The following is a 16,776-nucleotide window of genomic DNA, read 5'->3' as shown; positions in this document are numbered from 1 at the left end:
AGTACAAGCATGCATATGTACTCAGTACTTGGTTTGGGCCCCTTTTGCAGCAATTACTGCCATTACTTTTGCACGATATTCTAATTATTCGAATTTCACCTGTAGTTCATGCAATGTTCCACATGTACTGTATGTCACGGAGGCTTTTTTTTAACCTTCTCCAACAACTCAGTAAAAGTGGAATTTGCATAGCTGGGCCAACCATTTATTTGTAGTACTCAGAGACTGGTGCTGTTAATGTTTGGCTCTGGACGTTATGTTTAAAGTGACACTAAACTCAGGAGTTAAATCTTAAAAATACATGCAAGTACCCTAAAGGAGAACTATGGGGTTAAGGCTTTTCCCCATAGTTCTCCTTAGGGTAACGGGACGACACAAACTAGCGTCCTCCCGTCACCCTAGGCTCAGTTTACCGCGAGCTACAGCTCGCGGTATACTGAGATGCCGCAGTATACCGTGAGCTGCTGCTCGCGGTATATTGAGATGCCGCAGCTGAAGCGGATCCCGACAATTGAGCCGGGATCCGCCCAGCTGCGTGACTGACAGTCAGCGCTGGCTGATCGGAGGGGGGAATCCAGCCCCTCCCCTGTCACAGCAGAGAGCCGTGACAGGATCGAGAGGTGAGCGAACGCCAGTATGTGTTCGCTCACCTCCCGATCTACTGAGCCGACCTGTGACAGTCTCATTGTCACAGGTCGGCTAGAACTATGAGGTGAGCGAAAAGCACTCACCTCATAGTTCTCCTTTAACTATTGACAAAAATGTATCTTATTTGTGTATCACTTGGCTGTAAATCCGTAAACCATCTCTGAATTGGTGCTGACACTGTCATTCCTTCTGGAGGGCGGCTACTTTTTTTCCCCATGGTCCCTCTGTGTGTTGTAAAGTAGCCACCACTCCAAGCTCACTCCTATGATGGACTACAATCTCACACTTAGTTTACTAATTTGTCTTGAGATTGTAGTACTGTGCTTCAGTCAAAAACATTCATGCGCTTTGAGCACCATTGTTGATTAGAGCAATATGTCGGTGGTGTGTTGGACAACTGACATCCAGCATGCTGATGGGGAGGGGCTGCTGTGAATAGGTTTGCAGCAGTATAGACAAAAATAGAAAATACATGCCAAAGGCCAAAGCAAGCCAAAGTTATCTAGAGTGTTTTCAGTTGTTTGAACTGTACTCAGACCAAAATTGTTCTTCCTTTTAATTATATAAACTCTACCAAACTACATAGGGGGCTATTCAATAAAGCACTTCTATAGTGATATGGCCGCATTAGAAAGTCCTGCACCGAATTCATAAAAACCGTACAACAGTTTTTCTGCTATTTCCGACCCATCTGACCCAAATTCAGGTAGTTCTTAGATGCGGCACTTTTACATTCTGCCGCCATGACTGCAACAAATTCATCAAAGGATACTACTTATCAATGATAAGAAACATGGAGTTAAATATGACTTCTTCCATGTTGGAGCAAACTGTGTGGCACATGTAAGTGTGACAAACAAATGTAGGTGTGTCGCAGACAAAATTCTGTCTGACACAATTCTGCAACAGATACATATATACAGTGCCTTACTGAAAGTTACATGGATCTGTCACAGGTTGCATCATTTGTTGCATCGACAGGGGGCAGATTTCTAATGAATGTCCATGACACTTCTGAATTCCAGGGATAGCGATTTATTATGGTGAAAAAGGTTATAGTATTTGACAAACATCACTAGAGATGCACCCATACCGAGTACGAGTACCGATATTTATATTTCGGTACTCGCTGATACAGAGTACTGATACAGAGTACTGATACCAGTGCTTCTGCTTGCATGGAGCCGGCTTCCCGGGCAGCGGCTTCTTGATTGCCAGGGAAGCCGCCTCTATGCTGTTTGGCCGGCTCACTGCCAATTGGCTGAGAAGCAGGCTTCCTTGCTTAAAACATTTCCCAAATTAAAACACTGTTGCTGATGTTGAAGAAGCTACTGTATATTGCCAAATGGACAGCCACCATATACATACTATACCTACTCACATTGTACACAAAAAATCTGTCCAAGACCATTTCTCCATGGATGGATCATTCACCAATCCAGCTTTCACTGTGAAAACAGTAGCACACCCCAAATTGTCAGTGGTCAGTTGAGCCGTATATTGACATTATTTTTGGTAACCCGGAGCTAAACTTGCTGATTAAATTGGCAATTATCAGTGTAAATTATTCTTGTCTAATTGCTAAGTTTGTGGTCAAAAGCATTTTCGTATTTGCAGAACAACAATAGGTAATCTCTATGCTTCTGTGAATGTAATAGTGAAACCAGATACTAAAGTGTTTCCTGTTAATAATAAAAATGTTTTGAAAACCTCAGGGAGTACACCTTCAGTGGGGAAAACGGCATCACAAATCCCACACTCTGTTCGTCTTGTCACTGTCTAGACAGATATATCACTGGAAATGTTAGCATGCATATTTTAGTTGGGAAAAAATATCTTTTCAGAAATTGTTACATTTCACTTGGTCATTGTATCTTTTGCTACTATGCAACTATTTCAGTTTCCAAGGTTTTGCTCTCCTCATCGTTTATAAATAATAATGCTTGTAGTAATAAAGGGGCATCACAAAGGAAAGTAGCACGCAATTGCAAATATGCAGTATTGGCTTTAAAATTGGCAAAAAGAGTTTCTGTACTTACAAATTGTACAATATTCTATATCACATAATAGCACACTTTTATTTGGGCTAGTTTTTTTTTTTTTTTTAAATAGCAAAATGTCTTTTTTTAAACACAATAGCCATTTTTTTAGGCTATGCTACTTTTATAAGTGCCTCATGTATATTGTATGTATTTTTTATGCATGACCCTGGCCCTGTGGGAGGTAAACAGCAATCTAACAATGTGACAATAGTGAGTTCTGACAAATCCCAAAATGGGTGGGGAGAATGGGAATCCATACAGAAAACAGTGCAACACTAATTTCTCCAAAATTCTCAATTCAGTGACAAAACAATCCAATTTACATCTTGTGTGTGGGGATAGGCAGAATCATGAGACACATTTCATATCTGGCATCTCCCCAGAACACAGCTCGGCTTAAGACCAGATTAAACAACACAAAGCAGACCATCAGAAATTCCATGAACCCCATTAGCAGGATGTTTCTTAATCCAGAGCCTGCTAATAGCGGTTGTATACCTTCATTAAGCCAAGTTCTCTAGTGGAATCAGGTCCTGCGTGCCTTGTCTGGTACTCCACCATACACATCCACAGTCTGGTTTTTTGAACCACACAGAGCAAAGTTTCATACAACATCCTAAATCCTAAAGTCAAACTTATAAAATGTAGGTATATGATTCACCATATACCTACATAAGAAGGTGCCAACAAATAAGATTCACAGTGGTATCATTAAAAATGTGCTTGTTGGTATTCCATGTCCAGGTGTCATATATCTAATTACTTTTTTGATACTATTCTTTTCAAAGCTTACTTACAAAATTCACCCTCAGCCAGTTGATACTTACCTTGCCCCGCTGGCTTTTTTTGCCTACTGTAACCAAGTTAAAGAAAGTGTTGCAGAAATTTGCAGTCGGGGTGGAAGCGTCGCTTTGAGTAGGTGTCAGGCAGCCTGTGTAGTTCTCAGGCAGTCTGTGTTGCTGGCTGCAGCCCTCTCTTAATCAGATGTGGGCTAAGTATACCGCCACTGTGTTTAGCAACGTGTCTTGCTGGCTGCAGCTCTAGCCTGGTCAGCTGCGGCCTGATGAGTCCATCCACACACCTTCAGCTCTGGGATTGGCTTTGTCTCAGCGGGTGCCTTATTTAAGCATCACAAGCCCCTGAATATCTTGTCCTTGGAATACTCTGTTGCTTTTCCTGAACACAGCCTGTCCCTGGAATACTCAATGCTTGACATCAGTCCCCACCTCAGCCTGTCCTTGTAATGCTCTGTCTGCCGCCAGTCCCGACCTCAGCCTGTCTTTGGGAAATTCTCTTTCTGCCACCAGTCCTGACCAAGTCTGTCCTTGGAAAAGCTCTTGTCATGTCCTCCATCACCAGTGCTCTACCTCTGCTCTGCACCTGGAGCCGACCTGCGACATTACTCAGTCAAAGCATATAATGTAAGTCCTGGGAGAAAAGACAGAAGAACCGGTAGACGCACTTGCCTTAAGGGAACGATGGCTGCTATACGTGAAGTAACATGCCACTATTTACTCTGACAATGAGTGTCTGCATCCGGTCCTGACAGTAGGCAAAGTACATGTACTTTAAAAAAAAAAGTCCTTATTTAGTGACATTAGTTCTATTTATTGTTAGTCTTAATTTAATATTAAAATGCTAAAGTAATTCATTACAAAAGACCAGAATTATCCAGTGCTGCTTTTACATTGTTTTTAGCTAAATGCTCATTTTTAGTCATTTTCTCACCGTTTTGGTCACAAATCGCTGTAATGATATTCGGATCCTTTTATTTTTTTCCCCACAGTACTAAACAATTAAAATGGAAAAAGATGGAAATCTGTGACTAGAATGGTTAGGGACAACAGTGAGACACTGTTCTTAAATGTCATGTAAGGCTTCTTCAATCGTGAGTAGCTGTCCTGTGTAACTAATTGTAGAGTAAAAGGTGTCTATTCTAGTGCCAGCATTATGCATCATGTTATTATGTTCAGCGCTTGTAAACAAGGAAATGATTATTCAGTATCCAAGCACTGTGTAATTCTAAGCAGTCCTGCTCAAAACTCGCGTGCATTGTTGATGTAACTGTTGATTATGTTTATTTGCTCAATAATGTCGTTTTTTAAAACATTATTGAGCAAATGAAGAACTTACGCAGTCATTTTATGTAAACAAAGCAAACCTTTCTAGGTTCTGTGTTCAAGGAATTTTCTTATTCATTTTATTATTAGCAAATGCATGTCTATTTATTAAACAGGTTAATGTGTGCTGTCATTGCAAGTGCTGTAATGTTGTCGAATGTTTCATGTGCAATTTGTGTTTACTACACACGTTTTATACCATAAAAGTACTTTTGGAAAAAATAAAAAGTGTTATTGTTGACTGTTTTTTCATTTGAACCGGAACTTAGGGGACATGGTGACTCGTGGACCTTAGACTGCTGAAGTAGAGGGGGAGAGAGTCTCCAGGGACCGGTCTAAGAGCAAGCTGACTCCGAGGATTAGGTGTGTACAACTTTTTTATTTGGACACCTACACAAAAATGAGCACCTTACCCTTACAGTGCAGGGGTATCCCAACTGCAAGTGTTAAGGACATTTTTGCCCAGATTTCTTCTTTAATAGAGCAGATTATAATATACAGTCATGGACAAAAATATTGGCACCCCTGCAATTCTGTCAGATAATGCACCACTTCACGCAGAAAATGTTGCAATTACAAATGTATGACACAAAAATTGGAGAAATAAAAGCAAAATCTGACACATTCCACGCATAACTCCGAAAATGGACTGGACAAAATTATTGGCACCCTCAATTAATATTTGGTAGCACAGACCTTGGAAAAAAATAACTGAAATCAAATACTTCCTGTAACCATTTTCTTACACCTCTCTACAGGAATTTTGGACCACTCTTCTTTCATCAACTGCTTTTCATTCAGATGGTGACGTATAGTGAGAGTTGACACAGTTGTACCCTGTGCCTGAAGGTCAGCTTGAATTTGTCTGGAAGGTGATCGAGGGTCTTTATCCACCATTCGAACAATCCTTCATTGCAATCTTTGATCAATTGTTCTCTTTCGTCCACGTCCAGGGGGATTAGCTACAGTGCCATGGGTTGTAAACTTCTTGACAATGTTGCGCACAGTAGACACAGGAACATTAAGATCTCTGGAGATGGACTTGTAACCTTGAGATTGTCCATGCTTTTCCACTAAAACTTGGAATGCCATTATTTGTTGCAATTTGGAGAAGGTGCCGATAATTTTGCCCAGTCCCTTTTTGGAGTTTTGCCAGGAATGTGTCAGATTTGGCTTTTTTTCCTCCACTTTTTTGTGTCATACCAATACAAACAAACGAAATAAACATGAGAATGCCTAAACATTTGTAATTGCAACAATCTTCTGTGCAAATTGGTGTGTTAGCTGACAGAAATGCAGGGGTGCCAATATTTTCGGCCATGACTATATATTTTAATACAAGCTGCTCATAATTACACTGGGGGAAAACTGTCACAGTCGGTATGTAGGACAAAGTGGTCATTAGTTAGGCAGGTCAGATTTTCCTTAGGCCTTGACCAAGAGCTTTTTCAACTATGCCAACCAGTCAGGATCATTATTATTTAGTAGTACTGAACTGTACAGACGTGCAGTAGAAAACGGAAGTCCATGATAATTTTTGTATTTTGAAGAGAGGCTTAAAGAGACTCTGTTACCAGGCCATTCTTTTCAACAAAATCTTTCAATAAGATTATATCTGTATTTAATGTATTTTATTCATGTTATTTACCTGTAAACGTTTCCATTATGTAATGGCATGGCCTGGTATGGCATGTGATATGACACAGGTAGTATAAGCTCTGCTCTACCTACATCTGAACTCTATTCAGCATTTGCTTCCCACTGAGACAAATATCCTTTTCTCTTCTACTCACCATCCTGAACCTGGCAATTCATCTCTCTGCGATGCTACTGCTAAAACAAGCTCAGGAGGTGAGTGAAAAGCTCGCAAAGTTTTGTTGCAAGTCAAAGATGGCAGATCCTTGCAAACATCTAGAGGGGAGCTTGTTGCCTCAGACAATACCACACTTGACACCACTAAAATCCTTGAGGCTACATCACAAAACACTTTGACTATGAAGTTGGAAGGGAATAAAATAGATATGTTGCTGGGCAAGACTTGCACAACCTTCAGGAAAGGGCCACAGAGTTGGTGGAGGATGTCCAACACGGTGGAGGACCAACTACCTCCCTTACAGCATGCGTCCCACCAGCAGCAGTCTCAGTTACCCACTCTCCTGTGACAGCTTGAGATTAAAAAAAATTTGGCCTACCAGAAAAAGCACAAGGAACAGACACTAGAGGTTTTCTGGACACCATGCTCAACACCACTTTCAGCAGAGAAAAGTTTTCCTCCAACTTCACTGTGGAGCAGGCCCATCACCTTACAGCTAGGCTTCCTCTACCTGGATACCCACCATGAACATTTATCTCTAAATCCCTGAGCTGTAAGAACAGATTCCTGGTCCTTCAGCACACAAGGAAATTTGGTGATATCCTGGTTTACCCAGACTTCACCTAAATCCGGAAACAGCTGTAGTGCTGCAACCTGAGATTTGTTGGCCTACCAGAAAAAGCAGAAGGAACAAACATTATAAGTTTTATGGAAAACCTGCTCAACACCACTTTCAGCAGAGAAAAGTTGTCCTCCATCTTCACTGTGGAGCAGGCCCATCGCCTTACAGCTGGGCTTCCTCTACCTGGGGACCCACCATGAACATGTATCTCTAATTTCCTGAGCTGTAAGAACATGAGTCATGGTTCTTCAGCACAGAAAGACATTTGGTGATATCCTGGTTTATTCAGACTTTGCCTAAATCCAGAAACAGCAGGCATACTCACAGCAGCTAAACGACAACTGTGAGACCTGGAGCCAACTCTAATGGTCACCGCTTATTCATTGCCGCCACGATATTCAGTCTGTTAAAAAGCCCTTACCAGAAATAATGGGACACTCGCTCGGCGCTGGTTCCCTGCAGTGACTCTTTCACACTATGCTAAGAGAAGCATTCTGATCGGGGCAACATGATCCCCCTCCCTATTGTATTACCATTTGCTGTTTATGTTTGCTGGCTAATTTACTACTGCAGAGTATAAGTCATAGGAAACCATATTTCCTGCCTTATTTCCTACCAGTGAAAACTCGCTCCAGCAGGATCAATTACTGATTCACGTATGCTTTCATATTACCTGACACTGGTCCAGCGTTAAACCTTAAACATCTGCCTCGTAAACAAAGTTCATTGTTTCTAAACATGCTAAAAATATGGGCGTGATTTTGTGAGCGTGACTACAAACATGATGTATGTGTTTTTTAAGGGTGTGGTTAAAAGTGGGCATGGCCAGTTATTGTACAGGGTAGGCAAAATACCGCTATGTGGATGCTTCTGCAGAGCCACGGGGAACATAACAGGCAACTTTGCAGGAATACCCACATAGTGTTAATGTGCTGGGTGGGTGGCAGGTGCTTTCCTAGAGATCCTCCAATGGTTGTACCAAGGGTGCAAGGAGTGCCCCCTCTCCCCTAAGTACACTACTTTACTGATGTGTGAGCTTGATCCAGAACCCATCCACCAGCATACAGTATTTTAGGAACTTTCTATACAGACTGCTCCCTGTCCCTGCATTTAACTATTATTTATATATATTTTAGGGCTGTTATTGATTAACATTTTCGTGTTCGATTAATCTACATTTTTTTAATCGATTAATTTTGATTAATTATAACGCACACACAGATCCAACTACATTGGCCTATACACATACAGCACAGCAATGAAGTAATAAAATGAACTAGGATCACACTAATCCAGCACGTTATTAATCTCACGTGCCCCACTCAATATGGCCGCCGCTTGAGTGGGGCAACTCAGAGTAATAACGTGCTGGATTAGTGTGATCCTAGTTCATTTTATTACTTCATTGCTGTGCTGTATGTGTATAGGCCAATGCCTTGGCTGGCGCTCATGCAGAAAGTTTAAAAAAAAATTGAATCCATCAAAAAGATTAATGATTAATCGAGAAATTAATTGTTCATTTGCACAGCCCTAATATATTTATATATTTTTAAACATTATTACACTAAGTAGGTCTTATATTAGACTCAGACCTGTTATCAGGACATGTTCCACTTACATGCAGAAATCAAATATTGTGCAATGCAAATTTCAACACAAATTCCAATATATTGAATTGATGTAGACCTGTTCCACCATTCTAAAGCATTGGGAGGAGGCTAACCACTTGTAACGGTTATTTTTATTTCCAGTCTTGTTAAGAAAACTAAATGTTGACAACAAGGAAAAAGGCATAGCTGTCATTACATGTATTGCTCTAAGTTACTTTTGTTATTTTATTCTATTTCCTGAATAACAAAGAACACTTCTGCTTGATGCAAGAGATCCTATTGCCTTAATTAAAATTGTATTTGTATACCTAATAACTCATTTATGTTAAGCGATCATTTTCCCTTTAGTCATCTTAAATGATGTGGTTTTGTAGCTACAAATGTATTTTAAATGCTATGGAACACACTGTAGGTCAAAGCAACATTCATACTCCCTGATGTATGAGATGTTACTGGAAATATCGGGAAAGTCTTCAAGTAAGCTTTCTGTTGTCTTTCAGCCAAAGCCTGAGGTTGATCCCCTCTGTCTATTCAAGCCCAGAGCACAGAACGTTTTCCGTGACACAACTTTATTTTTTACCACCACAATATGCTTCTTTTTTTTTGTGTGTGGAAAAATGCATTCTGTTTTAATACAGATTTTATTATTTCTGTGCACTTAAGTAATCTAAAATGCTGTAAACAGGAAACCACTTGACTATTTTACAGTCATGCCCTAAAGAGGGCCTGTCTGTGTCAATTGTTGCAGACCTGGCAGTAGTCAGCACCGGAATCCAGCTGTTAGAAGTCCAGCGAAAAACTTAGGATCTGTTTCATACGTCTCCTGTCAGTGTTGTTCACACTGATATATTTTTTTAATCTGCTTTCTTAATAGATTTATAAAAACTGTATGGCATCCAGAGCCAGTGTAATTTTATGGATAAAGGTATAAAGTGTAGCCACCTTGAGATGCCTGTACATCTGGAGCAACCTCCAAAACCCTGTCATTCTGACAGACAATTCTCCAACATACCTTTTTTGCTGCTACCTTCCACCCCCTCACATTCCACTTGGTCCAGTATATTGGCCAAAATAAATTTGGAGGCCATGAACAAATCCCTATTTGATGGGCTGAGGTGAGCAGACCACAAATCTGCCCAGTCTTTGTCCTAGCTCAGTTTGTGCTGATCAACCAAACCAGCACACAGTTAGAATTTCGTATGAAAAGAAATTTCTTTTCAGAGCGTGCTTTGATTTTTCTAATAGTTAATGGGGTTACATTGATGATCAATTTTGACTGTAGTGATGAAAAAAATCAAAAAAGCAGAATGGGAAATCAAGCAAGCAAAATTCTAAAAGTAAATGGGGTTTTTGTTTGGGAAACTTTAAATGACAGAAGAGACTGTGTAAGTCTCAAGAAGAAGCTTCTTGTTGCTATTCGGCAATATTTGATTTTCTGTACACGGAGACGCACATGCGCAGCTCAGTGCACAGAGCAGGAGCTACCTTATCTGGTGGCCGAAGACTTGAAACCAAGAAGAAGACAGGGAGAAAGATAGAAGTGCTGGTGAGAAAGAAGCACTGTGCTGGAGGGGATCATACTGCTGGGGCACTGTTCTGGAGGGGATTAAACTGCTGGAGCACTGTGCTGGAGGGGATCATAATGTGCTAATAGCTATGTATACTATCACATTATACTAATAGCTCCAGGCACCCCCCCCCCCCTTTTTTTCCCCTAAATTAAATATTTATTGGCTTACAAGATTAAACTTTACAAAATACAGAGAATCTGTTCTTGTTTTTTTTATTTTTTTTATACTTACGCTTTATATAGTTTAAACTAGGCTAACTTATGATTAAAGATTTCAGATGACTGGTGTAAGTTGCTGCACTCAGTATATGCATCAAGCTGTATGTTGAAAGTAAATGTTGACAGTATATCTCCCTCTGTGTCTTACCAAATAAGTATGTCTATACACTTAATTAGTTCTATTATACTATTTTATACTGAAATAAGTTTTCCTTTATTTTTTAGAATGCTCAAGCAAGGAACAATAAGTATCTTATGCTGCTGCATTTACAAGAACATTGATTCAGTTATTCTTAGATATCCAAATGTAGGAAAATGATTAATATTGCATAGGAAATCACAGTGCACCAATACTGCGACTACTTTCAGTTATAAACATAATTTCAAATATTTCTGTCTAAGCAAGGTGAAGGATACAGAAAGCAAGAGGTCTTCACTATGGAACAAGGAGGGCATTGTGCAGATACGCAGTAAGATTGAAACATCACCTTCTCTATTTAGCTGTGGCAGAATCTGCCAAGCCTGGGATTTGATCATTTTATTTGCTCCACTGGCATCTGTGAATCAAGTCTTATATGACCAGGGTATCCTCTTTAAAGCTCACATCATCACTTTAAAGAGGATATTTTTAATCAGGTAAATTTTATTGATATTTCGCATTACATAAAAAGAGAAAGCTCACAAGCGGACATAACTGTATATAACAGTCCCATGTAACAATAAAGGTCTGAGAGATAAAACATATCAGGGTTGATTGCTGAAACTTAATATGCACATTCTTGAGGAAAATATGAATTATTTAATACAGCAGGGGAACCAGGGTGGGTGTCACTCGGTGAAGCCGCTGCACATGTGTTATGATGTCCATGGCGTGACGTCATCACGCATGCGCTGTGATGTATTTCACTGCCAGCGTCCATCACAAAAATGGATACCGAGAGAGGAGGGGATATTGACCTGGCGGGATCCGGTAAGCCACCAGGTCCCACCCCCTCTCTCTTGTGCCGCTATCGGGCTCTTGGTCCATGACTGGGTGCTCGACTTAGGGGGTGACACCAAAATGACTGCCAGTCATTTTGGTGTCACCCAGTGCAGGCCTCATCCCCCACACCCCTCTTGATACTACTGATTAAATCCTTTAAATACATTAAGGGACTGATTTATAAGTCGTTAATACCCTGGATGGAGCTGAAGAGCATAGGGAATTCAACAGCATTCTCCTAGCTATATGCTGGGCAAACCTATTATAAATCAATCAAAGCAACTGGACTTGCTGGATTTTTCTTGAAGACATTTTGCTGGTTGTTTAACTAGCTTTCTCAATTCAGAATCCGACTAGCTTTCTAAATTTTTAGTGCAACATGCATCAAACGTACTTAGCGTAACATGAATCAAATGCCATCAGTGTAACTTGCACCAGATGCCTTCGGTGTGACATGAATCAGATGCCTTCAGTTTAACTTTTATCAGCTGCCTACAGTGTCCTGAATTACATTCCAACAATGCAACATGCATTGCATGCTCAGTGTAAGATGCATCAGATGTCCTCATCGTAACTTGTATTGGATACCTACAGTTTAACATTCATCAGACTCCCTCAGTGTACATCCCCCAGGGTAGCTAATTACACCTGGCTGACTGGATATCAGAAACAGAACACCCATGACGAGCCTTTGAAACTTTTATTTCATACATATACGTTCCTGTGGATTACGCTTCCCCTTACTCAGGGCTTTTCCTGCACAGCGTTACTGATTATTGACAAAGTCCCCACCATTCCAGTGATGGAATATAAAATAAAACATTTTCACCAGTTTAAAGAACTTGAAAAATAAGTGTTTCTTCATGTAAGATTCAGTAATCATATGAAGCAGAGATGCAACTCGTTTCCGATATCCGGCCAGCCAGATACAGTTTGCTAACAATTTCAATTCTCTTCACAGGTGAAAACTGTGGTGGTAGTTGTGCAGTGTCTGTACTCAACTCATCCATTAACCACTATAACAAACAGCTTTTTTTGTAAATAAATCTCTCCCATAGAGTCCCCTGATATGCTATGGGGACCGTATAAACAGAAATTTGGGGGGGAGGAGGGGGGGTTGTTGTTTCTTTCTTGATTATTATTATTATTATTACTACACAGAAAGGACTGTAGTTGTATTGATGGTATATAATTTGGAAGGGTAGATGCAAATTGTGCAGTTCTAAATCCTTCCCCAAATGATAAATTGTTTATATGTGCAGCTATGATGTGTATATTTACATAAAAAACTCTGCTTAGCACTTTTTGTAGCTGAACTGCCATTGCATTTTGTAAAGAAAGAACAAACCTTTATAGAAAAAAGGGTATTTATTTAAATAACTACCCTTTTTTTCTATAAAGGTTTGTAGAAAAAAAACCTTTATAGAAACCTTTATAGAAAAAAGGGTAGTTATTTAAATAAATACCCTTTTTTCTATAAAGGTTTGTTCTTTCTTTACAAAATGCAATGGCAGTTCAGCTACAAAAAGTGCTAAGCAGAGTTTTTTATGTAAATATACACATCATAGCTGCACATATAAACAATTTATCATTTGGGGAAGGATTTAGAACTGCAGAGTTTTAAGTCCAGAACATAGACTGTCCCTCTAAAATAACTGACGAGCGCAAGTTACAACCGTCTTTTTTTGCAGGATGTAACATATTAAACACAAGTTCAGTGGCATCATTATTAAACCGTATCCTTGTTATATCGAACTTACATAACAATTCTGGTATGTATTCGCAGCACTTATAAGGTCTATAGACTGTAAAGTGCATATATGATTGCGATAAGGATAAACTGTAGCACTGTTCTATGAGAGGAGGATATAAACACTGTTTAGTAGGCTGCCACTATAAAATTACAAGAGATATTGGTGTAGATGGAGAATAGAAGGGGGCCCAAGGACAGACCCTTGAGGGACCCTAACGGAATGAGGAAGAGGAGAGTAGGAGGTAGAGCTGTAGGTGACAATGAAAGTGCGCTGAGATAGGTAGGAGGTGAACCATGAGAGATTCTTGGAGGGTAAATGCCCCCTTTACTTTGTACCATGACACACAATCTTATGTTCGCTCAGTACAGCTTTTAATCTTTGAGCATAAGGACACGAGCAAAAACACAATCACAATCATTGCATATAAAAAAGTAGGAAATACTCACTAGTGCTATTAACCTGCCATCTTCCTTCATGGCAAGATAGCGATTTGCACCGATTCCCTTGATTGAAACAACACCTCTTTCTTCTGCTTGAAATTGCAATTTAACTGCAGAATGAAAAATATAAAATCATATAATGAATTACTTAAATTTAAACTTGGCAACACCCACAGATTTTTCCATTTACTAGCTAACACTTATCTGGAGGAACAAGTCTGAACTTTTGGCTACACCACCACCACCAGATTTAGAAAACTCATCCCTCTCTTTTGCTTGCTGAACCACAGGTATTCCCTATGTTAAGGTGAACCTGCTGGCCTGCTACCTTCTAAAATGGTTCAAAGTCCAAAAAGTGTTTGTATGCGGATATCATCTTCAGATCACCCCTGGAGTGGCTGAAACCCAGGACTTCCCACTATGCAATCATTAACAAGGGCTTGAGTGGTCAAGCATACAACACAGGGGGCAAATAAAAAGTAAAGGTAGCCACAGCAAAGGGTTACATAATCATAGTAAAGTTTCTAAATGAGAGAATAGCATGAATCTTACCACTATGAAGAACGTAAAAATTATTTATCAGAAGAACAACACTGCACTCCCGTCAAAGAATACCATCCTAAATGTGTCTCTACATACTATAATTATACTTAAATATTCCCTTCTAGAACTAATAATAATTTTACATTTGCATGCAGCTGCAAACAATATGAACACGACCCCCCCTCCCTCCCCCCCCATCACTGAAAATCCAGGAACACCCTAATTTAAAGGACTCTTTCTGTGAGTAGACACAACTTTTAACATTGTTATGTCTGAGAACAAGAGCATAGTTAACTACGCACATTGTTTACATTCCATTGCAGGACCATAAGATCATCAACTCAGCCTTTTAACAGGTTTTAGCAAGTGAGAAAGTAAAAATTTAACAACTTAGGTATTAGAAATAACATGCTATACTTACCTTATAACCCATAATCCTAATTTATTGCATTGATTACTTTCAAACAAAAGTATAAAACAAAACAAAGAGCAGTGGCAAAAAGACATCAGTGGCTTCAACTGATTATCTTCTCTATGATAGGTGGTATAGCAAGGGCCCATGCTTTGCCTAATATTTTGCAGGAAAAGTCATCCCTCTTTATCATCTCAGAAAGTTGGTAGTGTTGTGATACACGGTAAACCATTCCATGACTGTTCTACCCCTTTAGGATTTTTAGTCTTTTATGATAAAGGCAACACCCTTTATCACTGCACCTCCTCCTGCACTCCATACAGCACTGTGACTTGTTCAGATAAGGTGGAGCTCGTAATGACAACCACGGATGCACCATCTGGATCCTCAAAGATTTAATTCTTACAAATCTGTTAGCATTAACTGATGCATATAAGAGCATACTAAGGACAAAAGAAGGCCCATTTTCTATGAACCATAAAAAGACCAAAAAAAGATCAACAAAGATGATGTCTCTGCCACCTGGAAGTTTCTTTCCAGGTAGGATACTGCTCAGAATGAGTGTACATACTATACTCCAGGTGCAATTGTTTGCTACTCTCTTTGAGAATTTTAGTTTACTGACACAGTGGGTTATAGTCGATCAAAGCATTTATACACAAAAAATACATCATGCAATACTACAGACTAAAATATTTGTTCTTATTAAGGTAAGACTATTAGAGGTCTTTTCCAAAGGATGTTATACAGATTTCGGAGTCCCTGCCAACAAATAAACATGTTCTAGTAATTTCTGAAACACAGCTACCCAACCAGGTGGTGCTCAATAAATATTTAGATATATTTAAGTGGACCTTGCACCTCCCTCATAGTTTGTGCATCTTGTCTCCTGAACTCCTTGTTGTATCAGCAGGTCATTTTCATGTCTGTTGCATACTGGGCAGATATTTCATTCACAGTCACAACATTCAAAGCAAACATAAAACCAACAGCCTAAGGCTGGCTACACACTAAGTGAATTTCAGCTGGTTCCTTATGAACAGGCCGAAATTCGTTCAGTGGGTGGCCCTGTCTGCCGCCTCCCACCTGACATTTGTCGAATGAAAAATCAAAGGAGCTGGGCAGAGAACTGTCAGCTGAGCAGCTCCTGCATCCAATCAGATCAGGTATTTTGAAAGCTGAAGGGACCGACTGTTGAAATACAATAGCTGCAGCAGGAGCTTCCTTCATCCACTCTGTTTAGCACGGATGGAGGAATTTGTCAAATTTTTTTCTCTTCAGCCCAAAAGCTGCAAGGTGAAAAGTCCCAGGTACATAAAATATGTAATCCCATCTGTCTGTGCTGGTACGGAGATCAAGCATGGTACCAGCTTCAATTGTGCTTCATCAAGAGCCAGCTTTTTCTTCTTGATTCCTTTAGCCAACCAACTCATGCCACACACACCAGATCCCATGAATGTGTAGTGTAGTTTAGATAATCAAAATGCACATCTTGGCAGATGACATACTGTATGTTAATGTCATATGAAGAATGTAATCGGTGCAGGAGTGAAAACCCATTAGAATATAGAGATATCCAAGGTCTACCTTCAGTAGCTAGTGAAATATCTTATCCAAGAGCAAACAAACCAAACAAAAAAAAAAACTGCTCTACCTCCTCAGACTCAAATCCTTGATCGGAACCTTGGTGCTCAGTAAACGGTCTCTTACAGTCTTAGAACAAGCGCTTCCATATGAAGAATCAGCACTTGAAGAAACAATCCTCCCAAGATAATCTTTATTTCATGTTATGGCATAAAAACAGCACTAATGTATTTCAGCCCTTGTCAATGGCCTTAGTAATAGCAATAAAAACTGACATGACACTATCCTTAAATATCCATATAGCCTTTATTTATAAGAATGACACAAGTACACTATTTCAATTTCTATTCAATCTAATAAATATAAAAGAAATTACATATACGGTATATACAGTATATATATATATATATATATAGG

General features: G+C 39.6%; 1 protein-coding gene across 1 annotated transcript in view; it reads right to left on the bottom strand.

Annotated features, from left to right (window-relative positions):
• Positions 1 to 16,776, bottom strand: part of FGF2 (fibroblast growth factor 2) — a 50,000-nt gene that overhangs the window by 6,523 nt on the left and 26,701 nt on the right. Inside the window, exon 2 of the mRNA XM_018561129.1 lies at positions 13,827 to 13,930. Coding sequence (XP_018416631.1) covers positions 13,827 to 13,930 — 104 coding nt within the window. The remainder of the gene's footprint in view (positions 1 to 13,826; positions 13,931 to 16,776) is intronic.

Source organism: Nanorana parkeri, unplaced genomic scaffold (assembly GCF_000935625.1).
Source record: "Nanorana parkeri isolate BGI_ZX_2015 unplaced genomic scaffold, ASM93562v1 scaffold501, whole genome shotgun sequence".
NCBI lineage: Eukaryota > Metazoa > Chordata > Amphibia > Anura > Dicroglossidae > Nanorana > Nanorana parkeri.
Note: the sequence above shows the minus strand (reverse complement) of the source record. Positions and strands in the feature narration are given on the sequence as shown.